This window comes from Schistocerca americana, chromosome 1 (assembly GCF_021461395.2).
Source record: "Schistocerca americana isolate TAMUIC-IGC-003095 chromosome 1, iqSchAmer2.1, whole genome shotgun sequence".
Classification (NCBI taxonomy): domain Eukaryota; kingdom Metazoa; phylum Arthropoda; class Insecta; order Orthoptera; family Acrididae; genus Schistocerca; species Schistocerca americana.
In genome coordinates this window covers 108,545,953-108,572,660 of record NC_060119.1, presented here as the reverse complement: position 1 = coordinate 108,572,660, position 26,708 = coordinate 108,545,953, and the positions used below count along the sequence as shown (strand labels likewise).

At 44.4% G+C, this 26,708-nt stretch overlaps 1 protein-coding gene across 1 annotated transcript in view; it reads left to right on the top strand.

Moving 5' to 3' along the window:
- The window catches only part of LOC124620561 (troponin C, isoallergen Bla g 6.0301), a 147,671-nt gene that overhangs the window by 105,220 nt on the left and 15,743 nt on the right, over positions 1-26,708 (top strand). The window contains exons 3-4 of the mRNA XM_047147078.1: positions 12,561-12,704; positions 25,154-25,273. Coding sequence (XP_047003034.1) covers positions 12,561-12,704; positions 25,154-25,273 — 264 coding nt within the window. The remainder of the gene's footprint in view (positions 1-12,560; positions 12,705-25,153; positions 25,274-26,708) is intronic.

Sequence of the window (26,708 nt, the reverse complement as noted above, 5' to 3'; positions counted from 1 at the left end):
ATATGTGCATATCGCTATCCCATGTCTTCTGTCACCTGGGTGTATACGCAGTGATTAAAGTAAACCAGGAGATAGAATCCACAGTATAGTAACATTTCAATAAACATTAAATTGCATGGGATGTAGGCTACAAATTTGAATTTTAAAGAGAACAAACGATGTCAACCGTTTTCATAACTATATTTTCAGAGCCGTCGGAAAAGAAGCAATGAGTCTACGAAGTAATGGGTGTTTGCAAAATGTGAACATTAGGTAGAAACAAAATAACAGACCAGCACACTAGTAGAGCTCAAAAACATAATTACAGAAAGTGATACATGGTGTACATTACTGAATAGGACTTGTAATGTCCGTACAAGATGATAATAATAAAGACGTGTAACCTAAATGACTACATAAAATTACAAATATCAAACGAATGAAGTACATTGGAAGCACGAATAAGAAAGACAGAGACATAGCTGAAGTAAATTTCAGCAATGTTTTCAGGTCTCTGGACTTCCGAATAATTCCCCAACGACATGTTTGCATTTCGGATTACGTTGTCACGAAATCCCTGAAAACATATTACAAGTCATTTTCATTTTGGGTAACCTATATGTGGCCGGCCGGAGTGGCCGAGCGGTTCTAGGCGCTACAGTCTGGAACCGGGCGACCGCTACGGTCGCAGATTCGAATCCTGCCTCGGGCATGGATGTGAGTTATGTCCTTAGGTTAGTTAGGTTTATGTAGTTCTAAGTTCTAGGGGACTGATGACCTCATAAGTTCAGTCCCATAGTGCTCAGAGCCATTTTTGAACCTGTATGTGCATATGCTACAGTTTACATAAAAGCACTTTGAGACAAAGCGACCATTGGATGCACTTAAACACTGAGATGTCTTGACCACAGTTTTATTATTCTCATCATAAACTTGTGGTCAAGACCTCTCAGAGTGTTTAAGGCACCGGTGGGCAACCGGCGGCCCGCGGGCTGCATCGGGCCAGAGGTTAGCTTTAATCCGGCCCGCTGAAGAAATTTTTGCGTGGCGCTGCAGAATCTTGCAACTGAAGTTTTTAAGACAGCTATTGTAACATGTAAGTAAAGAAACAATGTCCACGACGCGTAAAAAAATGCAAACATCTGAAAATGGGTTGAACATAAAGTGAATGTACTCTCTATGGCGCGTGTTTTGAGGCGTAATTTGTTGGCGAGGCGTATCGGGAGAGAGGTGCCATTCAAGTCGCTGTGTTACGCCATAAAAACTGTCAGGGACGCTATACTTTTGACTTCATGCGCTATGAGCGCTGCTGTAGCATCACGCGACGAGGCGGCCCGCAAGCTGAATACGTGAATCATGTCCGCGCGTCCAGTGAAGTTTGCACATGCCTGGTTAAGGGTATGTGCATGTGTTTCTATTTGTTTATCTGAATAACATCCTTAAACATGCACTATGTGATCAAAACTATCCGGACACCCCCAAAAACATACCTTTTTCATAGTAGGTGTATTATGCTCCCATCTATTGCCAGGTACTCCATATCAGCGACCTCAGTAATCATTAGACATCGTGAGAAAGTAGAATGGGGCACTCCGCGGAACTCACGGACTTCGAACGTGGTCAGGTGATTGGGTGTCACTTGTGTCATACATCCGTACGCAAGATTTTCACACTCCTAAACATCCCTAGGTCCACTGTTTCCTACGTGACAGTGAAGTGGAAACGTGAAGGGACACATACAGCATAAAAGCGTACAGGCCGACCTCGTCTGTTGACTGACAGAGACTGCCAACAGTTGAAGAGGCTCGTAATTTGTAATAGGCAGAGATCTACCAGATCATCACACAGGAATTCGAAACTGCATCAGGATCCACTGCAAGTATTATGACAGTTAGGCGAGAGGTGAGAAAACTCGAATTTCGTGGTCGAGTGACTGCTCATAAGCCACGCATCACGGCGCTAAATGCCAAACGACGCCTCGCTTGGTGTAAGAAGCGTAAACATTGGACGATTGAACAATGGAAAAACATTATGTGGAGAGACGAATCACGGTACACAATGTGGCGATCCGATGGCAGGGTGTGGGTATGGCCAATGCCCGGTGAACGTCATCTGCCAGCGTGTGTAGCGCTACCAGTAAAATTCGGAGGCAGTGGTGTTATGGTGTGGTCGTGTTTTTCATGCAGGGGACTTGCACCCCTTGTTGTTTTGCGTAACACTATCACAGCACAGACCTATATTGATGTTTCAAGCACCTTCTTGCTTCCCACTGGCGAAGAGCAATTCGGGAACGGCAACTGCATCTTTCAACACGATCGAGCACCTGTTCATAATGCACGGCCTATGGTGGAGTAGTTACACGACAATAACAAACATGTAATGGGCTGGCCTGCACAGAGTCCTGGCCTGAATCCTATAGAACACCTTTGGCATGTTTTGGAACGCCTACTTCGTGCCAAGCCTCACCGACCGACATCGTGAAATAAATTCCAAACGAAAAAAATTCAGTCTTTTGTGGGTGATATTGATGGAGATATGTGTCCATGTATTTCACAAGGTTACCAGGTTAAAATGAATTTGTTCCTCTAAGTAGGTAAAATATCTCATATGTAGTACACATTACTAGATCACAGAAGCATCAGACCAGAGAACTTCACGAGTCCGTTAGGTAAGTGACAACCGCGGCGACATGAGTGGCATTCGGCCGCGATTTTGCCAAATCTTGAGTACAGCGATCCCGTACGACACAGGTTATCGTCAAGAAGAAGAAGAAACTGAAATTCAGCTGCAATCCTATTTACCTCTGGGGTGAGGTTTCTGTGAAAACTTTTTTGCGTACAACTCTTTCTGTCGCGAAGAGAATAAAATGCAAGAAGATTCCGCTTTTGTCGTATAACACAAAAAGCGTTCTCTTCTTTCAGCAGCTGAGAGTCTGACATCACGTAACTAGTCTCTCAGACATGATCATAAATGTTGCACTTCACAAATGTATTAAAATGTCTCCTCTTTCGGGACAGTTTGTTGCTGAGGTATTTCCTTAGCAATAGTCGCCGGACTAACCGATACGTCTGCGTGCACAACCACTACTGCACGCGCACAGACTTTGTCTACAGTAACCTGACAGCGCACTCCATCTACAACGCCCTGCCGAAAAGATATGAGCTGCCATCTGATCATTTGAAGCACTTGACTGTGTGAACGGTTTGCAAATTGTAACGATGTTTCTGATTTGAAAATGGCTACAGAGAGGGGAAAGCACGTTACCCAAATCAAAACTTGATGTACGAACTTCCAGCATGGTGGAATAATTGCAGGTTATCAAGTTCTGTTAATCAATACAACGAAAAGTCAGCAGAAGTTGGAATTTTTTTTTTTTGTTTACTCGATGACTGGTTTTGGGCCGGGACCCATTTACAATCACCGTAATAGATAGTCAAAATGGTATTTCCGGAAATACAAAAATCATGTGAAAAATAAACACATATTATCAAGTGCTAATGACCAGTTAAAGCGCTGTAACTGTCCATTTGCACTTCATAATACGTACAGGGTAGGGCAAATAGAAGTGGCCCGGAGGACAGAGTTCCAGGGTACAAAGGAACACAGCAGAGGAAAGGAAATACAGTACTAATCTGACTACAGAAGACGGTGAAAGTACCCACTATTCATCTATTGGCACTTTTGGGCCCTGGTCAGCAGGTTGCTGAAGGCGGGTCGGAGCTGGACTGCTGGAATTGTTGCAATCTCATCCGAAATGTTCTGCTGCAGTACTTGAAGACTATGAGAGTTGTTGCGATACACCCTAGACTTGAGGACTCCCCACACTAAGTGATCGCACACTGACAGATCACGTGACCTGGGTGGCCAGCTAGGGCCGCGACCAGACAGACGTCTGCTAACAACTCTGACAGGCGTGAAGACTGTGTAAATGTGCTCCAAGATTCGACCGGCTGTATGGGTAGTTGCTCCATCCTATAGGTGTGCGCATCACAGGGCGTGGTTAAGTGCATGCATTCACCTCCAATCATATCCACTTGTCCAGGCCACTTTTATTTGCCCCTCCCAGTATATGTTTTTGATATGATTTAGTATCTACTGGTATACCATTTTGACTATCTTTTACGATGATTTGAAAGTGGGTCCCGGCGAGGAACTAGGCTTCTAATAACTAAAAAAGTGAAATTTGCAACTTTGGTTGCATATTCGCTGCACTGAAAACTAAACTTACTCGTCTTGATCCATTTACCGCAATCGTTAGTTATAAATAAAAAAAGTGCCCCAATGCAGTTTTCAGGTCGCTGTCCTGTATCTCCATATCACCGGTTTCGGGCAGCTACCCATCTTCAGATGTATTACAAAAAATCATTTTGTAATTAAAAATGGTCCAAATTACAAATGGTTTAAAATGTAGGTTTAGAAATCAAGATTTCTAAGAAATCAGTTATAATACAAATTTGTGCAACATATTATTTGTTACAGTTTCAGAGTAACGTGTCGATTGTGGAACCTAGAGTTCATTGTCCTAACTGGCCTGCTACGTCTTTATAAAAAAATTCTTGAGAAATCTGATTGCTGCATTGTCTACAGCGCAGTAGTAAATCTACAAGCGCCAAATAAGAGGAAAAAAGAAAATTTTATTAGTTTCTACGTTACTTTTAAAGTTTATTGATATTATACCCTGATTTTTTTGTATGTTATGCTGAGGAACATTTTTATGTATGAATTATTTCTGTCTATCGAGGGTACTCCTGAGCGCCACTTGTTCTATGATCGTCAGATGGAAAAAGCAGAAAATATTTTTGAATATTCTAAAGTTCTTTCAAAGCTTTTAATAATAATGACCTCATCGACGTTTCATTTGTTAAATTTGGGAATATCTTTTATGTATAATACCAGTCCACAGAGGGCACTTTCGAGCGCTACAATCTTTGCACCAGTATGGTTTTCTATAAAATAATTTAATTTCTTTCTTTTATAAAGTTCTTTTAAAATATTTTAATACCCTTAAATTCCACATCAATTCTGTATGCTGTACTAAGGGACATTTCTCACGAATTAGAACGGCCCACTCTCTACAAATAGAGGGCGCTTTTCAGCGTCCTAGCACTCGTTGCAGGTGATGGAGATCGTAGTCGTTGTCATGCATAATCGTTCTTTGGCTAACACCATGTTGGCAGGCCATTTGTCTGGAGCCTGTACCAGGGTTCGATCCAATATTCCGTGTCTGTGCGTACCTGGTGTACGCACAGACCGCCGCCTCCCTGGACATTCGTCTGTCTGAAAAGATCCATGATCATACAGACGCCCAAAAATGGCTTGAAATGTTGTGTGATGTGGTTAGCGCCTGTGAGGGTACTTGTTTTGATACAGACATGCTGCCTCTCTACCGTTTCCATCTGCTTATCCACGCACAAACACCACCTCGGCTTGTTCCCGACACGAATACCGGACCATTCTGCTGCTTACAGTACGCTGCGTCAATCGCACAGCCTGCAACACTCAAGGAACACTCGGCACGTGGTCAGAGGAACTGTCTTTCGTCTGTGTCATCTGCCGTGGCAACGATGCGTTTCTGGACACATGTTCATAGGATCTTCTTTCCTTCATTTCCGGTCAGGAATACGTCTCTGCAGTTTGTCGGTTTTATTAATGTTCACCGGAATCTACTGATCAGCATTGTGCCGATGATATTTTTCCGAAAGTCTGATGATATATCTGTTCACATGGCTCTAAGCACTATGAGACTTAACATTTGAGGTCATCAATCCCCTAGACTTAGAACTACTTAAACCTAACTAACCTAAGGACAACATACACATCCATGCCTGAGGCAGGATTCGAACCTCCGACCGTAGCAGCAGCGCGGTTCCGGACTGAAGAGCCTAGAACCGCTCGGCCACAGCGGCCGGCGATATGTCTGTAATCTCATGTATTCTATACACCATTTCTTCTTTCCTTCATTTCCAGTCAGGAATACGTCTCTGCAGTTTGTCGGTTTTATTAATGTTCACCGGAATCTACCGATCAGGATTGTGTCGATGATATTTTTCCGAAAGTCTGATGATATATCTGTTCACATGGCTCTAAGCACTATGAGACTTAACATCTGAGGTCATCAATCCCCTAGACTTAGAACTACTTAAACCTAACTAACCTAAGGACAACATACACACCCATGCCTGAGGCAGGATTCGAACCTCCGACCGTAGCAGCAGCGCGGTTCCGGACTGAAGCGCCTAGAACCGCTCGGCCACAGCGGCCGGCGATATGTCTGTAATCTCATGTATTCTATACACCATTTCTTCTTTCCTTCATTTCCAGTCAGGAATACGTCTCTGCAGTTTGTCGGTTTTATTAATGTTCACCGGAATCTACTGATCAGGATTGTGCCGATGATATTTTTCCGAAAGTCTGATGATATATCTGTTCACATGGCTCTAAGCACTATGAGACTTAACATCTGAGGTCATCAATCCCCTAGACTTAGAACTACTTAAACCTAACTAGCATAAGGACAACATACACATCCATGCCTGAGGCAGGATTCGAACCTCCGACCGTAGCAGCAGCGCGGTTCCGGACTGAAGCGCCTAGAACCGCTCGGCCACAGCGGCCGGCGATACGTCTGTAATCTCATGTATTCTATTCACCAACTGGGATAATCGTTTCGTTGCTGTTTTCGCCAGCGGTTTCACAAATTTTGGAAGAATGTTATCTATGTCTTCCTTCTTATTTGACCACATGTGTTCCAAAGTCTGTTACACTCTGACTCTAAAACTGGATCACTTGTGACGTCTACACAGCCTGAAAAAAATTAGTACACCTTTTAGAAGTATGCAATTCACTTAAGATTTATTGCTGCAACAGTGCATATGGAGCACATGAAATGATTACATTTGCAGATCAACAGTACGAGCGGTTCAGAGGTACCAGGTATCGTTCCATGCTTAAACACCCATATTAGTACGCAGTGTAGCCCCCACCAGGTGGCAATGCAGGAGCTGACTTTGGCGTCCAGTCGATCGTACAGGTCGCGAATACTGTCCTGGGATACGTTATGCCACGCCTGCTCGATCTGTTCACTTAGTCAAGCAAGCGTAGTTGGTTGCACGTGCTCGGTTAGAGACACTGCTAATAATCGGTTCGCAAAAGTCCGTGTTGACACCTCTGAGCTCACATGCCCTCTATCTGTTCTGTGGTAGCTGTACGATCTGCCACTGCTGCCCTTACAAAAGGACTGTCCTGGGTGTCGTCTTTGCTGCGTAGACCTCCAGAACCTCGTTCATGGGTGTGGGAATGTTCACGTGACCACTGATACCAGCATCGTTGCGCAACTGTCGCAGCAAGTCAAACTTGAGTATCCATTCGGAAGGCCACAAATCGATCCCTCTCAAGCTTGCTCAGTTGACAGTAGGAAGCACGAGTGTATCTGTGTGGCATAGTTGCCTGCTTCCTTCTCGAGTTTGCACCAACACTGAGGCTTTTGGCTGTGAGCGTTCCCTGTTAAAGGGTAGACGCAGACGGAGTTCTGGTAGCTACGCTACGATGTACCCTGTTGGCAGACGACGTTGAAATCATTATCATTACATCTACTATCCCCCAGTTGACATTTGGGGTCATGGTATCAAAATCGACGTCATCTTTCCAGATGTACTAATTTTTATCCGGAAGTGTACGAGGGTGAGTCAAATGAAAACCTTAAATATTATTTATTGTGCAGAAATGGTACAAAGCTGTATCACTTTTCAACATAATCTCCCCCACGCTCAATGCAAGTCCCCAGCGCTTACCAAGTGCATAAATGCCTTTAGAAAAAAATTCTTTTGGTAGTCCGCACAACCACTCATGCACAGCGTGGCGTACCTCTTCATCAGAACGGAACTTCTTTCCTCCCATTGCGTCTTTGAGTGGCCCAGACATATAGAAATCACTTGTGGCAACGTGTGGTGAGAATGGTGGATGAGGAGGACACTCAAAATGCAGGTCTGTGATTGTTACAACTGTTGTACGGGCAGTGTGGGGCCTTGCATTGTCATGTTGCAAAAGGACACCTGCTGACAGCAATCCACGTCACTATGATTTGATTGCAGGCCGCAGATGATTTTTTAGGATATCTGTGTATGATGCACTGGTGACAGTGGTTCCTCTAGGCATGTAATGTTCCAAAATGATGCTTTTTTCGTCCCAAAAGAGAGTCAGCATAACCTTCCCTGTTGATGGTTCTGTTCGAAACTTCTTTGGTTTTCGTGATGAGGAATGTCGCCATTCCTTGCTCGCTCTCTTCGTTTCCGGTTGGTGGAAGTAAACCCAGGTTTCGTCCCCAGTAACGATTCTTGCAAGGAAGCCATCACCTTCTCGTTCAAAGCGCCGAAGAAGTTCTTCACAAGCATCAACACGTCGTACTCTCATTTCAGGAGTCAGCTGCCATGGCACCCATCTTGCAAACACTTTGTGAAGCTGGAGCACATCGTGCACAATGTGGTGTGCTGACCCATGACTAATCTGTAAACATGCTGCAATGTCATTCAGTGTCACTCGGCAGTTTTCCTTCACTATGGCTTCAACTGCTGCAATGTTCTGTGGTATCACAACTCGTTGTGCCTGACCTGGACGAGGAGCACCTTCCACTGAAGTCACGCCATTTGCGAACTTCCTACACCATTCGTAGATTTTCTGCTGTGACAAACATGCATCACCGTACTGAACCTCCACTCGTCGATGAATTTCAATAGGTTTCACACCTTAACTACGCAAAAACCGAATAACAGAACGCTGTTCTTCCCTGGTGCAAGTCGCAAGTGGGGCGGCCATCTTTATACTGCGACAGTATGTGTGCGTCTGCACTATGCTGCCACCTGTAGTCTATTCTGCACGCTGTTTGTGGCACGCTTACCAACTTACAGGATAACGGCGAAAAATTCCGATTTGTTATTACAAATTTAAGGTTTTCATTTGACTCACCGTCGTATATGTATCGAGGAGACACATCAGGTCGTCACGCCTGATCTAGTGTACCTGTGCTAGCGACTTTCCATTCGTCCGCCCGCATCGGCTGCAAAAAGACAAGTAACCTTCGGCGGTTGGCGAGCCCGCACTCTCGCTGCATCGGTTTTCGCTCACCGAGTTTTACCGTTACGTTTTACTGCAAACCCATGGCAGAATAAAGCGTCTACAGCTCCTCAAACTTCTGTTCTCGGAGACTTGTGTGTACAAACACAGAATCGAAGATACAATGCACAGTTCCTTTGAAAAGTTGTCGGGATAACTAAAGCTCGCTGTGAGAGGAAATCATCTACCATTAACAGTCTGATTTAAGAAGAAGAATGGGGAACATGCGTTCAGGTCCGCAAAATACTATCAATTTCTCCAACTTTATCTCCTTCGCGTTTTATAGTACAGAGGAGCTTACTGGAGCTCAAGTTACGATAAATCGTAGTGATGCGGAACAGTAGCCTAGTTCACACTATAGTAGTGCCACGACCAGACATAAGCTTGCAGTCGATACTAGACATTTTAATTAAATGAAGGAAGTAGTAAGGAGGAAGGAAGATTGGGTTTAACTTCCCGTGGACATTCGGGTCATTAGAAACGGAGCATAAGCTCTGATTGTGTTAAGGAGGGGGGAAGAAATCGGCCGTGCCCTTTTCAAAGGAACCATTCCGGAATTTGGCTGGAGTGAATTAGGGAAATCAGGGAAAGCCTAAATCTGGATAACCGAATGCGCGTTTGTAGCGCTCTCCTCCCGAATGCAAGTCCAGTATGCTAATCACTGGGCCGCCTCGCTCGTTTTTTTAAAGTGAAAGATGCATGAGTAGAACATTTGTAGCGTCCATTACGCAGAATGTGTTAAGCTAATGTACAGAGAAGAAAAATAAACATTTCTGACAGTGGAGTAGATCTTGGGTCCCGAAGTCTTGATCTCGGCCCCTACCCAATGAAAGAATATCGACACTTACACGTCGACACAGTTTCTGCTTTTAGCCGTTAGCAACTTGGAGGATGGGAAATTCATGAAAACCTATAGTTTAAAGCGCAGCTGAATAACAGTTTTGTGGTGATGAAAATTTTTGTTGGAACTACACTCATGCTCGTAAATTAAGGATAATTGCAGAATGTAGTGCCACACAACGTGGCACTACACAAAACTGGCGCTAATAGCATACGCACATACGGAACACACACGACACAGATCTGTAAGTCCACGGTATTGGTGACAAGTTGGGAAAACCGTCCAGATACACATGTGCTACAAAACGCCACTGTTTCCTGCGCATGTATCCCGACATCAATATGGGATATGATCACCATGCACACGTACACATGCCACACAACGGGTTGGCATACTCTGCATCAGGTGGTCGAGCAGCTGCTGGGGTATAGCCTCCCATTCTTGCACCAGTGCCTGACGGAGCTCCTGAAGTGCCCTAGGGTTTTGAAGACGTGCAGCGATACCTCGACCGAAAGCATCCCAGACGTGCTCGACGGTGTTTAGGTCTGGAGAAAAGGCAGGCCACTCCATTCGCTTGATATCTTCTGTTTCAAGGTACTCCTCCACGATGGTAGCTCGGTGGGGCCGTGCATTTTCATCCATCAGGAGGAAGATGGGACCACTGCACCCCTGAAAAGGCTGACATACTGGTGCAAAATGACATCCCGATACACCTGACCTGTTACAGTTCCTCTGTCAAAGACACACAGGGGTATACGTGCACCAATCATAAATCCACCTCACACCATCAAACTACGACCTCCATACAGGTCCCTTTCAAGAACATTAAAGGGTTGGCATCTGGTTCCTGGGTCACGCCAGATGAAAACCCGGTAATAATCACTGTTCATACTATATCTGGACTCGTCCGTGAACATAGCTGGGGACCACTGTTCCAATGACCATGTACTGTGTTCTTGACACCAGGCTTTACTGGCTCTCCTGTGACCAGTGGTCAGTGGAATGCACCTTGCAGGTCCCCGGGCGAATAAACCATGTCTGTTCAGTCGTCTGTAGACTGTGTCTGGAGACAGTCGTTCCAGTGGCTGCTGTAAGGTCCCGAGCAAGGCTACCTGTAGTATTCCGTGGCCGTCTGCGGGTAATGATGATGAGATATCGGTCTTCTTGTGGTGTTGTACACTGTGGACGTCTCATACTGTAGCGCCTGGACACGTTTCCTGTCTGCTGGAATCGTTGCCATAATCTTAATATCACACTTTGTGGCACACGGAGGGTCCGTGCTACGACCTGTTGTGTTTGACCAGCCTCCGGTCGCCCTAGTATTCTACCCCTCATAAAGTCATCAATATGTGTTCTTTGAGTCATTTTCAACACACAGTCACCATTAGTGCCTCTGAAAACGTCTGCACACTTACTCGCTGCATCGTACGCTGACATGCACCTACACACCTCTGCGTATGTGGACTGCTGCCGGCGCCACAGTGCGACGACCGCAGGTCCAATGCACCGCATGGTCATACCTCGAGGTGAGTTCAACCCGCAAACTGCCCACCAGAGCGTCGTTTCATCATATATCAGCATTATCCTTAATTTATGAGCATGAGTGTATATTTGTCGTCAGGAAATTGTGAAGTCGAAGATTCGTGGCGCGGTGTTAAACAAAACCCATGGACTTTTTCTCCTTCATGAATGTACCCGTTTCAACCGCAAGGGCAATGCAAAAGATAACTGCAACTAAATTATTTAAAAGAATTAAAATTTCTGTTGATGGTCCCTGCTACTAATTTCCTCACGGTAACTGTTTTTACGATTACCTACAAATTCTTAGACGTGGGCTATCGTTCCCTCGACAATAAGTATTCGCCATCCTTCCAGATCTGGTGATCAGTGTGAGTTAATTACAATTTTTGCGATATTATAATTGATCTGCCATTTTTAGATTACTTGGAATGATGATGGTGCACATTACGTTCTGTATGTTACATTTACATGTCATAATTCTCGATGCTGTTGCTAATATTATGGTAATTCAGAAGTTCTGATTGAAATGTACTATTTTACAACACAAGCTACGGAGGAAAACACATGGAATTAATTGTGTACTCGGGACCGATGCTAAATGACACACAAAGTATAATTCTTCACAAAATCTGCATTTTTCTCCTCTTGAGACAGTAGGGATACAACAAGATTAACAACAAAGGCGCCCTATGCAATCTGCACGGCAAACAGAACCAAACGCAGAGCAGTCCTTCTAGACATTCGTTTCCGTGATCGTGCTACATGCCTACTGGTTAAGACCGTTTCTCTCAAACCTCGATTCACAAACTGTTGACCTTGCTTCAGCAAACAATATGCGCCGTGTATGCAGCTTTTGTAAATCTAGTCACATCTGTCGGCTAGACAGAAATCTACGGCGCTGTTTTGTTGTATACCACTCCTGCATGTAGTCTCCTACGTCATATCCTGTAGGGACACGACGAGGCAGTCATGGGAATAATTGCGTGTGATTGTTCGTGCTCGAATCCATGATTGCCTCCTTGTGTCCACGCTACCTTGCTTTGCTGCCATCATCCCCTGCCTAACGGATGACAAACCACATTACTTACACCACTTACTGTTTTGCTTGCAGTGCTGAAGAAGTGCTTTGACGCCTTCGACCGTGAGAAGAATGGCAGCATCTCGACCAACATGGTGGAGGAGATCCTGCGCCTTATGGGGCAGCCCTTCAACAAGAAGATCCTGGCCGAGATGATAGAGGAAGTCGACGCAGACAGTAAGTGCCACATCTTCACTTTCATCGACGGCTCCTAAAGGACTGTTGGCACGTTTCATAAACAATGTTCATGATTTTTTTTAATTTTATTGTAAGTAGTTTTCATGAAGTTGATCACTAGATTGTGTTACTGCTTTGCACACTTCAAGTTCGACAACAGAGAAATTTTTTTTAAGATCCGTATGATTAAACAAGTAATGTACATCAGCTTACGCAGAGTGTCCCTGAAATACTAATTGTGGAGTTACACAGTTGCGGTTGTGGACATCGGAGAAAAACCTGTTATCCATGGGCAGAATCTTAGAAAGCGCTTCACAACGGCGCACCACTCATTCGTTTCGCAGTGATTTCATTTCAGTTGACTGAACCTAAGTTATTCATTTCTAAGGTAAGTTGTTGGTAATCAGTACGTCACTACTTGGAATAGCCATGAGAAGAGCGAAGTACTGAGCGTCTACAGTCGTCGTCTATGAGGTTCGCAGTGCACTCTCATCTCGCGGCAACTATCGACTTTAATAACCATAATATCATGCAGGTCTGTCAGAAATTCCACATCAACCTTTGGTTCAATCCTTAATCAATGTTAACACATCGAGTGAAAGACGTTCTGGCTTTGTCTCTACAGGGTATTTTTAAAAAAATCGTCACTCTGAAGATCTATAATTCGCATCCCTCCATTGTATTTATAGATAAGGCACGATTCATAAGAAATTATGGTGTTTATTACCACAATATGGACGTGTGGGGAGATACAAATCCTAGAACAATCATGGACGTGGCACATCGAGATCGCTTCAGAATCAACGTATGGGCAGGAATTCTCGGTGAGAGACACACAGGGCCATACACTTTACCAGATTGATTAACAGATTTCTGCTCGGTGAATCATTAGCACTGCTGGAGAGCGTTACCCTCGCGGAAAGACAACGACTGTTGTTTATGCATGACGGGGCACCATCCTATTTCCCACGGGTCGTGTAGCAGTACCACGCCGCAACGTTTCATGGGCGATGGATTGGGCGAGGAAGTCCTGTAGCATGACCTCACCGTTCACCGGTCCTGAATCCGTTGGATTTATGGCTATGGAACATTATAAAGAACTGGAAACTCGTCGACGGAGCGGGTGAGCAGTGCATGTGACGCAACTCAAATGGAGCCAGATGTATCTGAAGGTTCACTACGAAGAAGGGCTGCAGGATAATTCAGGATGTGTGGTAATCACATGGAGCACTCCCTATAGTGTCTACTTCTACGTAACAGACAGACGGAAATGAGAGGACAAATTGGTTCATGTCTCAATAGGAATTAGTTTCCAGACAGATCATTATAGAAACTTTTCTTCTACATTGAAGCGCAAAAGGAATTGGTATAGACATGCGTATTCAAATAAAGAGATATGTAAGCAGGCAGAATATAGCGATGCGGTCGGCAAGGCATATATAAAACAAGTGTCTGGCGCAGTTATTAGATCGGTTACTGCTGCTACAATCGTAGGTTATCAAGATTTAAGTGAGTTTGAACGTGGTGTTATAATTGGCGCACGAGAGATGGCACACATCATCTCCGAGGTAGCGATGAAATAGGGATTTTTCCTGTACGACTATTTCACGAGTGTACCTGAACATCGGGAATCCGATAAAACATCAAATCTCCGACGTCGCTGCGGCCGGAAAAAGATCCTGAAAGAACGGGACCAACGACGACTAAAGAGAATCGTTCAACGTGACAGAAGTGCAACTCATCCGTAAATTGCTGCAGATTTCAATGCTGTGCCATCAGCAAGTGGCAGTGTATGAACGATTCAGCGAGACATCATCGATATGAGCTTTCGGAGCCGAAGACCGACTCGTATGCCCTTGATGACTGGACGACACAAAGATTTACGCCTCGCCTGTGGCCGTCAGCGCTGACATTGGACTGTTGATGACTGGAAACTTGTTGCCTGGTCGGACGAGTCTCGTTTCAAATTGTATCGAGCGGATGGACGTGTACGGGTATGGAGACAACCTCATGAATCCATGGACCCTGCATGTCAGCAGGGGACTTTGAAGCTGGTGAAGGCTCTGTAATTGTGTGGAGCGTGTGCAGTTGGAGTGATATGTTACCCTTGATACGTCTAGATACGACTGTGACAGGTGACACACACGTAAGCATCCTGTCTGATCACGTGCATCCATTCATGGACATTGTGCATTCCGACGGACTGGGCAATTCCAGCCGGACAATGCGACACCCCACACGTCAATAATTGCTACAGAGTGGCTACAGGAACGCTCTTCCGGGGTTTAACACTTTCGCTGGCCACCAAACTCCTCAGACATGAACATTATTGAGTACATCTGGGATGCCTTACAACGTGCTGTTCATATCTGCACTCCCTCGTACTCTTACGAATTTATGGACAGATCTGCAGGATTCATGGTGTCAGTTCCCTCCATCACTACTTCAGACATTAGTCGAGTCCATGCCACGTCACGTTTCGACACTTCTGCGTGCTCGCGGGGGCCCTATACAACATAAGCAGGTGCAGCAGTTTGTTTGGCTCTTGAGTACAGTTTTACTAATACTACCTCCTATAGGAATATGTGGCACTTTTATTAAACGCCCCTGTGTATGCACTAAATTCTCTTATGAGTAATTCCACAATTGTCACTATAATATCGAGAAACTCTGCTCGGATTTGTGCAGGAAACGTTTGGCCCAATCCTTTGTTACTGTACCATAACGAATCAGAGATTACTGCCAATTTAAATGCTTCCGTCTGCAAACATGACAGAAGTTATAACACTTATGTGGACAGTTTTTTAAGTCTTTTGTAAATTCGTTGAAACAAGTTGAGCAGAAGCTCTGTAACGTTATTGTTTCCAGACTTCTGTCAAGACAAATTTTACGTGCCCTCAGAGGAGACAGCTAACAAATGGCTCACGCAAGTAAAATATAGCCTGTCGTTTTTCTGAGCGGCACGTCTGTCTCAGAAGAAACGGAGAACACGCAGTTCACTATCGAGGAGAAGGGCGTTTCTTCTGTGACTGGTAATCAACAACAGTAAATGAAATAGAGCGGTCCGTTATTTTCATTTTGTGCAAGTAATTAACTGAACTGGAGGAAAAAATTGCCAGTGGGGTAGCAGATGCTTCTTTGTCTTTGAAAAGATAACAAAAGAACTAGCTACAAGAGGCGAGACAGCGGCCGTCATACTTAAGTGTCGTCTTTTAGCAAAAGTGATAAGAAGTAGCCAGAGCGCGTGTTTCGCTGCGCTCAGCCAAGACAAAGGACGTAGCGAGGTGGAATGAAAGCATTCTTTACTGCCGGTAGTGTTCCCACTGGAGTCTCCGACCCGTCACCACCACCGCTCACCCCTCCTAGTATACTCATCAATACGCTGCAAAACCGCCACGCTGTCTGCACCAACATGACTATGGATGCGAAGAAGATGTATAGCATCTCGAGAACTCTCTACCGGAAAATTTTCGGTGCACCTTGAAAGAGCGCTCCCGCTATATATTATGCAAATCACTGAGAAGCGCGTGGTACTGGGTATTTTCAATGGATAACATGGATCTTCTCGATCCTATCGTGTATGTAACGCGGGAACAATTGCTGTTTAAATTCCTTTGTGTGTGTGTGTGTGTGTATGTGTGTGTGTGTGTGTGTGTGTGTGTGTGTGTATGTGTGTGTGTTGTAATTAACCTGATTTTGTTTTCGCGGTCTCTACGGGAGCGATTCGCTGGAGGATGAAGATTGTCTCTGCGTTCTTCACTTAATTCTAGTTCTTGGATTTATGTAAGCAGGCTTTTACGGGATAATTTGCGTCTATTGTCAACTGTCGGTCGATTCACATTTTTCAACATTTCTGAGAGTCTCTCCTGTGAATCAAAGAAACCTGAAAGTATCCGTGACGCCCTTCTTTGCATACGTTCAGTAACCCCTGTTAGTTCTATTTGGTATGGGTACCATATATAAGGAGCAATCTAAAAGTTTCCGTACAGTCCAGAATCAGACAAAATCTCCGCCAGCATTGAGGCAATCATCGTACCGACCCCTCAAGTTAAAGGTACCCCTTCGCTAAGACACTGTGTCCTGCTGCGTGAAGAAGTCCGTAACTGTCTGATGCACATCCTCGTCCGACAGGAATCTTCGACACTTCAAGGCTTTTTTAGAATCGAAGGCTTGATAATTGTATGCAGAGAGACCAAGACTATAGGGAGTGTTCTCGAAAGTCTCCCTCTAGCGTTGGCGTAAATTCTACGTTACGATATTTGCGATATGGGGACGTGCGTTATCATGAAGCAAGCAGCACCCCTTGTCTCCATCAGGCATGCTGCCCCATACACATTCATCATTCTCCGATGGATGCCTGCCGTTGCTTGTCCTTTGGCAGCCAAGAAAAGAATAACAGCACGTTGGTCATGTTCGAACGCGTCTGGTAATAACATTACCATAGTGTCCGCCCCGACAGTTGAATGGTCAGCGTGACGGATTGCCGTCCTAAGGAGCCCGCGTTCGATTCCCGGCTGGGTCGGAGATTTTCTCCGCTCAGGGAGTGGGTGTTGTGTTGTCTTCATCAACATTTCATCCCCATCCGGGTCTCAGGTCGCCCAATGTGGCGTCGAATTTAATAAGACCTGCACCAAGGCGGCCGGACCCGCCCCGTAGGAGGGGCCTCCCGACCAATGACACCAAACGCTCATTTCCATTACCATAGTTCACGTTTCTGCATTTACCGCACGCACGTCGGAAAGTCACTAATGTCGTACTTATCCCTTTCCAACATGTCAGTGCCTATATAGCCACACAAGAGTCGCCCTACGTTGCATGTAAGCTGCAGAAACGCCTTGAAACGGAGCTTTTTTATCGCCCTTTATACTTAGGCAGTATCCTAAGACGGCATGCACAAGTGATTTGTAAGCATTCCCCTCTGTAGAATGAATGCATTTTCTCAGTGCCCTGTCAGTTAACCGAATTCTGCCACCAGCCCTACCGACGACTGACCCTATGTAATCATTCCATTTCAGATCACCACAAATTGTTATTCCCAGGTATTTGTATAAGTGGACTTATTCTAGCTGTGTATCATTGATATTGCACTAATATGATACTATGTTTTTTAGTTTTTTGTAGTGCATCATCTTATACTTCTGCACATTTAAAGCAAGCTGCCAAACCTTGAACCAATTTGAAATCTTATCAAGATCTCATTGATTATTTCTGCCTCTTTCTTCAGACTATTTCATTATAGATAACCGCATCATCTGCGGAAAGTCAGAGATTGCTATTAATATTGACTGCAAAGACATTATTGTACAACAATAACGATCACACCACACTTCCATGGACGACTCCTGACATTGTTTCTACTTCTGTAGATTAATCTGTATCCAAGGTAACATGTTGCATCCTGCCTACCAATAAACCCTCGACTGAGTCACATAATTTATCTGATATCCCGTATAATCGCACTTTGCTTAATAAGCATTGGTGTGGCATCGTGTTAAATGCTTTTCGAAGGTCAAGAAATATTCCATGTGCCTCACTTCCTTTATCCACGGATTTTATTATATCATGTAACGAAAGCACCAGTTGGGTTTCACATAATCCAGGCTGGTTGTAACGGAGGACCTCATTACGTTCGAGATACTTCATTATGTTTGAGCACAGAATATGTCTATGATTCTACAACAGATGGATGTCAATAAGACTGGACGATAGATCTGTGGATCACTTCTGTCACAGTTCTTGTAGGTATGTGTGGCCTGTGCTTTTTTCTCTATCAGTGGACAGTGTTTTTTGTCCAAAGGATCTACGGTATATTAGGGTTAAAATGGGAGCCAACCCAACAGCAATTTCTGTACAGAGTCTGACAGGGATCTCATGACGCCTTGTAGGTTTGTTTAATTTAAGCACGTTTAGGTGTTTCTCAACGTCATTGACACTAAATTCGCTATCACTTATCTTTTTAGTGGTGCGAGAAGTGAAACTGGGAAATACATCTGTATCTTCTTTAGTAAAACTACGTCACAGTTGCTAAATACACTGCACAACAGAATTAAGGATCACCTTTTCGAAACCCCGTATTTCCCATCCATTGCGACATTTAAGTTTGAAACTTGGTTCAAAGGTGCGTAAGACCTTCTTCTGTAATGATGCAAAAGCATGGTGCCTTGCGACGTCACCCTTTGGTCTCGACAACGCTTCAAACACTCGAAAAAAAAATCACGGTTAAGAAGATCATGTGACGTATAAGGTGGGTTCATTGGCATCAAATTTCACCACAATTCTGCCGACTGCGACCTTTCTCGTGTCACTCGCTTGGAAGGTCGTCACATCTCCTCTTACCCAAATTTCACCCCTTTTTTTGACGCTTCTGCAAAGGAGGCCAAGACCGCGACGCCCAGCGTTTAAATCACGCGGTTTTCTTGTCAAGTGGCCGAAGAAAACGTTCGAGACACACTGCAGAGAGTAACGGTGGCTGGCATAAATGGTGTCTATAAAACCATTCCTTTCCCTGGGACGTTGCTTACACACGTTCCGCGGTGGAAAACGACTATTCGCAGTACTACGAGCGATAGGAAGACGTTCTTCACAGCCTTTGACTTTCAACCCTCCTCTAAGGACATTTCGGACCTGCATCGCCACCGGACGTGATCGCACCCATTTGGAGGAGCACAGTGAACAAGCAGATTTTTCTGTCGCGTACTAGGTGGAACTACTACGGACAGTTAAAAACCATTCGACGAAATTTGAATGTGATCCGAAACAGCGAAAGTGTTTATACTTTTTCAGCCCTCCGATTTTGTGTCCTTCTGTGGCGTGATCACAGAGAGAGGCTACATTGACTCATGCGTGAATAAACCCCCCATGTCGGCAAAATCCAAAACCCTCGGTGGCACCGTCCTCCCTTCATTGAGAATTTTAAAAATATAGCTGTACAGACGGAACCGTGACAGAGTCCTTGGCAGTTACAGACCGGCAGTCCCTTCGACATTCTCCGATTCAGGACGGCCCACTAACAGGTGTAAGTGCAAAAGCGCAGCGGCGAAAGAGCAGCAGTGTAGCCTAGCTGCAGGCGCTTGATACTGTCGCCACGGGTTCTGTCTGTACAGGTGCGTTTTCAAGCTGCTCGACAAAGGCGGGTGGATGGCACAGAGAGTTTTGCCGAACTGGAGAATTTTAGGAGGACACTTTGCCGTTTTATTCACCTATGTGTCAGTGTCATCACATTTCCCCCTCCCTACCCCTGCCAGTGATCACGCCACAGGAGGACGCGAAATAGAAGAGTTGAAAAACAATAAGCACCCTTTTCTGCTTCGGATCACGTTCAAATTCCGTCGAATGGCGTTGACTTGTGCATGTTGGTTCCAACCTGTACCAGAGAGAGAGAAAATTGCGTTTGCACTGTCCTCCAAAGAGGTCAGATCACGTTTACAAGCTCTACTACTTTGCATCAGCCGTATGCCGATAGGTGGCGATAACGGTAAGTAGCGGTCGAAAGAAACAGATCGCAGATGTCAGGCAGTTAGCTTAGACCTCGGTCAACATAATCTCATTCAAACATTAGTCGATTTGTGCTTGCATCATAAAGTTGTTCTTGATTGAAAATGTCAGTTTATGAGCCTAATTCTCGTCATTTGCGGGAGGTGTTGGTATTTTGTTTCAGTATGAAGAAAAGAGCGGCTGAGTCTCATCGAATGCACTCAAGTACGTATGGCCGGCCGAAGTGGCCGTGCGGTTAAAGGCGCTGCAGTCTGGCACCGCAAGACCGCTACGGTCGCAGGTTCGAATCCTGCCTCGGGCATGGATGTTTGCGATGTCCTTAGGTTAGTTAGGTTTAACTAGTTCTAAGTTCTAGGGGACTAATGACCTCAGCAGTTGAGTCCCATAGTGCTCAGAGCCTTTTGAACCAAGTACGTATGGTAAGGACACTATTAGTCAGAGAACGTGTCGTGAGTGGTTTCAACGCTTCAAGAACGGTGATTTTAACGTCGTAGACCGGCATAGTGGTGGAAGAGAGAATGTTTTGGAAGATACATAATTGGAAACATTGCTGAGTGAAGACTCACATCAAAGTCAAGAAGAATTGGCACGATTAGTGGGACTGACACAGCAAGCCATTTCAAAACGTCTCAAGGCTATAGGCATGAGTCGGAAAGAAGGAACTTGGATCCCGTGTGAGCTAAAACAAAGAGACATTGAACGATGTTTGTGCGATTGTGTACAGTTGCTTTAGAGGCAAAAACGGAAGGGATTTATGCATCGCTTTGTGACCAGGGACGAAAAACGTGTTCATTACGATAATCCTAAACGCAAAAAATCATGGGGATATCCCGGCCATGCTTCCACATCGACGGTCAAACCGAATATTCACGGCTCCAAGATAATGCTTTGCATTTGGTGGGACCAGCTTGCCGTCGTGTACTTGACGTCTTAAAACCAAGTGAAACAATCATTGGTGCTCCTTATGTAACGCAATTAATGCGTTTGAGCTGAGCATTAAAAAACAAACGGCCGCAATACAGCGAGAGGCACGATAAAGTGATTTTGCAGCACGACAACGCTCGACCCCACTTTGCAAAAGAGGTCAAAGCGTACTTGGAAACGTTAAAATGGGAAGTCCTACCTCACCCGCCGTATTCTCCAGACATTGCTCCCTTTGACTATGGTTCCAATGGCTCTATGGGACTTAGCTTCTGAGGTCATCAGTCCCCTAGAACTTAGAACTACTTAACCCTAACTAATCTAAGGACACCACACACATCCATGCCCGAGGCAGGATTCGAACCTGCGACCGTAGCGGTCGCGCGGTTCCAGACTGTAGCGCCTACAACCGCTCGGCTACACCGGCCGGCTCCCTCTGACTATCACCTGTTTAGATCAATGGTGCATGGCCTGGCTGACCAGCACTTCCGATCTCATGAAGAAGTCACAAATTGGATCGATTCGTGGATCGCTTCAAAAGATAAACAATTTTTTGACTAGGGATTCGTACACTGCCCGAAAGATGGGAGAAAGTAGTCGCCAGCGATGGAAAATACTTTGAATGATACATGTGTAACCAATTTGTTTCATTAAAGCCTTAAATGTTTGGGAAGAAACGGCGGAAGCAAAGTTGTACATCTTGTAGTTGATATTCAGCCACGCAATTTCGTTAGAGAAGGGTATCAGCAGTGTCAAAATTTGTGAAAAACGTCTTCCTATTGGTGACTGCACTGCGAGTGGCCCTTTTCGACGGCGAAATGCGCGGGAATCGAGGCCCCAGTGGAAGGGATTGTTTTCCTTTATAGCGCTCTCTAAGGCCTTTCCGTGTCGATTTTGAGCGGTGATGTGTCTGGAATCTTTTCCTCGGCCGATCATAAGAAAAACCGTGTGATTTCAACGCTGTTTGCCGCGGTACTGACCACCATCGCATATGCATCAAAAGAAGGGATGAAATTTGGGCAAGAGGGGCTGCGAATACGTTTCCATCGTGTGACACATCCTCAGTGACTTGGACAGGAATTGTAGTGATTTTTGGTACTTCTAGGCTTCGGCCGTTTTTAGCATGTGTCGATACCCTGCAGTTTCGTTGAGCCCTAGGGTGACGTCGTACGGCGCTACACTTTTGCACCATTACAAACGAACGTTGTGTTTTAGAGCCAAATTTCAAAATTAAGCCTCCCAATGGGTGGGAAATATTGAGTTTCGAAAAAGTGGTTCTTCAGTTCTGTTGCCCCGTCTAAATTTCACTGTGATGTCTGGGACGTCGTCGAATTCGTTTTCACGCCGCTTAGTGCTCTAAATGCAAGTTGGAGCATTATGATGGACTACTATAGATTGCTTAGAATTTTCATTAAACGAGATTCGTGTTGTTGAGTTTTCCTGGTTCGTTCTAAAGTTATTCTGAACTGCAAATATGTGAAATGCGTAATTATTAATTCGACATGTCTACAGTGAGCGTGCTGGAGAGTACCAGCGATACAAGAGGCTTTCTTATCCGCCTTCATTCCGAGTTTTTAGCGTGCTATTTAGCATACAAAGTGTTTTGGCATCGCTCGAATTCAGAAAACTAATCACACGATGGATATGTGAAATCGAAAGTTGTGAAGCTGGTAACACGAGAGTTATTGGGAAAGAAAGATCCGATTGGTCGCGAAACAGAAACCACAGTGAAAATGAAAAATGTTTTATTTGCGACAGTTAGCTACACCTTCCAGTTACTTCTCTGCAAAGTCGCCGCTCCGACTGAGTCATATGTCGTGGCACTCCACCAGCTTTCCAATACCCTCGTCATAGAAGGCGGCCGCGTGTGCTTTCTGCAGATTCTCTACGTTGATCTGCAGCTTGTTGTCTGTGCCAAAATGCTGTCTTCATATGCAACGGTTCCTGTGAGCAGAGATGAAAACCAAAGCAGTTAAGTTCGGGGTGTATGGGAAATGACCAAACACTTCCCACTGAAAACGCTGTAGGACCGTCATCATTGTCCTTGCTGTGTGCAGTCAGGAATTATCATGAAGAGGAATGTATGACAGTTACATTATGCGAGTTGCATAAAAAACAGGCGAAGTCTCTCACAGGCACTCATACTTGGTAGGCGATACAATTTTCTAGGCATGTTTGCGTGCTCACTATGCTTTCGGAGCTGACGCGATCTACGACGCATATAAGAGACACTGTCCAACATATCCATGCAAAGCCTCATTGGATTTTTTCGATGTGGTTTCCATTTCGCGATCGACCAAACCTTAATTTGCGAATACCCCTCGTATTTCTCAGAGGGTAAACCTGATATTTGTTGCAATATTTGCTCTACAAATGTTCCGAATGTCTCAAGAAACAAGACGCATATGATTCGCCACCTACATATCGACAATTTATGGAGCATGCTGTTGAATCATACGTATAGTCATATGCATGAGAAAAAGCCATCCATCTCACGTTCCACCCGTGAATGGATGTGAATCCAACTAGAACACGCGATGTGAAGCACCAAGACCAAGCCTCTTAAGGTGATGTACAATGTGTACCAAGGCCTTAGAATCTACATCTACATCTACATCCATACTCCGCAAGCCACCTGAAGGTGTGTGACGGAGGGTACCTTGAGTATCTCTATCGGTTCTCCCTTCTATTCCAGTCTTGTATTGTTCGTGGAAAGAAAGATTGTCGGTATGCCTCTGTGTGGGCTCTAATCTCTCTGATTTTATCCTCATGGTCTCTTCGCGAGATATACGTAGGAGGGAGCAATATACTGCTTGACTCCTCGGTGAAGGTATGTTCTCGAAACATCAACAAATGCCCGTACCGAGCTACTGAGCGTCTCTCCTGCAAAGTCTTCCACTGGAGTTTATCTATCATCTCCGTAACGCTTTCGCGATTACTAAATGATCCTGTAACGAAGCGCGCTGCTCTCCGTTGGATCTTCTCTATCTCTTCTATCAACCCTATCTGGCACGGATCCCACACTGTTGAGCAATATTCAAGCAGTGGGCGAACAAGTGTACTGTAACCAACTTCCTTTGTTTTCGGATCTCATTTCCTTAGGATTCTTCCAATGAATCTCAGTCTGGCATCTGCTTTACCGACGATCAACTTTATATGATCATTCCATTTTAAATCACTTCTAATGCCTACTCCCAGATAATTTATGGAATTAACTGCTTCCAGTTGGTGACCTGCTATAATTATATAGACTGTAGATTCTCAGCAGAGTAGTTTAAGATATGGAGATAAATAGTTTAGGCGGTTCAAGATCTTGAGTGAGAAAAACGTTTTAGGTACTAGTTTCAAACTGCTTTATGGTCCATAACAAAGAACTGCCTGACGTATCGACATTGTTAGCGCCTCCTATAAAAACGATACCCAATTGTCTCTGAAGTGCATATGGCGGCAAAATTTCATGTGTCGTAAAGCATGCGTGAGTGGCAGCCAGTACATTCTGCTATTAGCTTAAGTCATTTCTGTCAAGTGTAAATAAAAAAACTACATGTTTATTTTTATCATTAGTTTTTTATCCGCAAGTTCCCAGTTTCCAATCCTCTACGATGTGTATAATTTTGACATATGGATTTGAGGCATCCTGTAAAATGTTACGTCGTGTACAATTTTGTTATATTGCAGATGTTGTTATGTAAAATGTAATAAGGAGAAACGACACAATTCGTGCATTAGCATTGGTATATCTGTTGTAAATTCTCTGTTTGATACTGAGATTTTCTTAAACTGTAGTAACAAGCAAATTATCTCACCTCTGTTGCTCTCTCTATCTCAATAAAGAGAGTTTGTTTCATAAACAGTACAATGAATTCTGTTGTCACTGTAACCGACACAAAAGACGGGTCTGTTTGTTTGCGATGTATATTGCCAATTTCCTCATTGATATTTATGCCGTGTTTGGTCAAGGATAGATGTCAACAACCGCTACACGATGTGTTCGAAATCACCAGGTTGTTTACAAAGTGTGTCTCCCTCCGCAGAGTCCGGCCGCCTTGAGTTCGACGAGTTCGTGACGCTGGCGGCCAGGTTCATCATAGAGGAGGACGACGAAGTCATGGAGAAGGAGCTCCGCGAAGCCTTCCGTCTCTACGACAAGCAAGGTGAGCTGCGCACGTTCCTCCTGCTTCACTGTAACATCGCAATCATCAAAACACTGAGCAAGCTCATCTTCAACATCCAGATTGGTGTTGATCCCACTGGAGATCGACTCACATGAAACCTGGAGATCAAATGGATATTGTGGCATTCTACTCAAAGAAGGTTGTCCAGATTCCTAGAAATATTCTAGAAGAGGATTAAGAGTTAATAATTGGTTGCAGAGCACGCACAACAATGGTTGTGTACTTTTCAAATCCAATCACTGTGCGAAGCAGAGAATACGTTGTATTTCATCCTCGTGCTAAGTAAACCGGTTATGGATATTTATATTACTTTTAATGGGATCATTATCAGTTTGGGAGACCCAGTTACCTCTTGTTGACAACGAACGGACTATTGATTGAACATCGTCACTTTAAAATGATTCCATGCATCTTACCAGTTATCAGATCTTTCAGTGTGACCGTAGGAATCGTGTGATAACTATCCAAACTATTACAAAAACAACCACTTGATGTTACAGTAGAAAGAAAGAACAGGAGATATCAGGTTTTTCCTTTTATCTGGTGTTCTCCATACGCAACAACGTCCTGCGGCGGAGAATATTACAAACATAGACCATCTTATAGATTTCCATAGGGCAGGAGTCTCTCCTTTGAATTCAGTTAGATTATAAGAACTTTGATAATTTCTGCTCTACGAATAATGGATTTTTTTAGTTCCCGACATGTTGTGTTCTCTGAACCATGTGTTCTCTACACTTACATTAAGCTCAGTAATTACTTTTTCTCGACGGTCGTCTGCTTACTAGTGGTAACATACCTATTTAATTTTTTCGTATCTCTGTCGGTAAGATCACTGATCGCATGACTATTGTGTTTAGCATTCAAAGTTTCCCCTTGTATTATAAATTAGCCCACCGCTATGTACCTCTAGAAGACTTACGATTGTTATGGAGCATTGGGCAGATTGACCTCACTGGATGTCCACGAGGACTGACATGGCAACAGAACACCACAGCACCACCACGACCACTGACGAACCTCTAGAGATGTTACATACAGTATTCGAGATAGCAAAATACAGCGAATCATGAGTCCAGACGTGGTACCTCTGTCTTGCGCTTTTCTTCCTAGCAGTATCCGTTAGTTGGTATCTTCTTCTCACTCTCTCTGTCTCTCCTTTTACCAACTATTCAGTTCGTTTCTGGATAAAATACTACCACCTCAAGATGTAACCTGGCCAATTTTCTTTCCTTTCTTTATGGCGTGTGAGAGGTTTCTGTTCTCGCCAGATATCTTTTTCTTTCCTTTCCCTCTCAATATCATTTTGCACTCTTTTTCTCATTTATTTTCATTCCTAATTTATCGCATTTTGTATTTAAGTCTTACACCATTTATTAAGCACTTTGTTGAATTCCGCCAACACCACCAATAC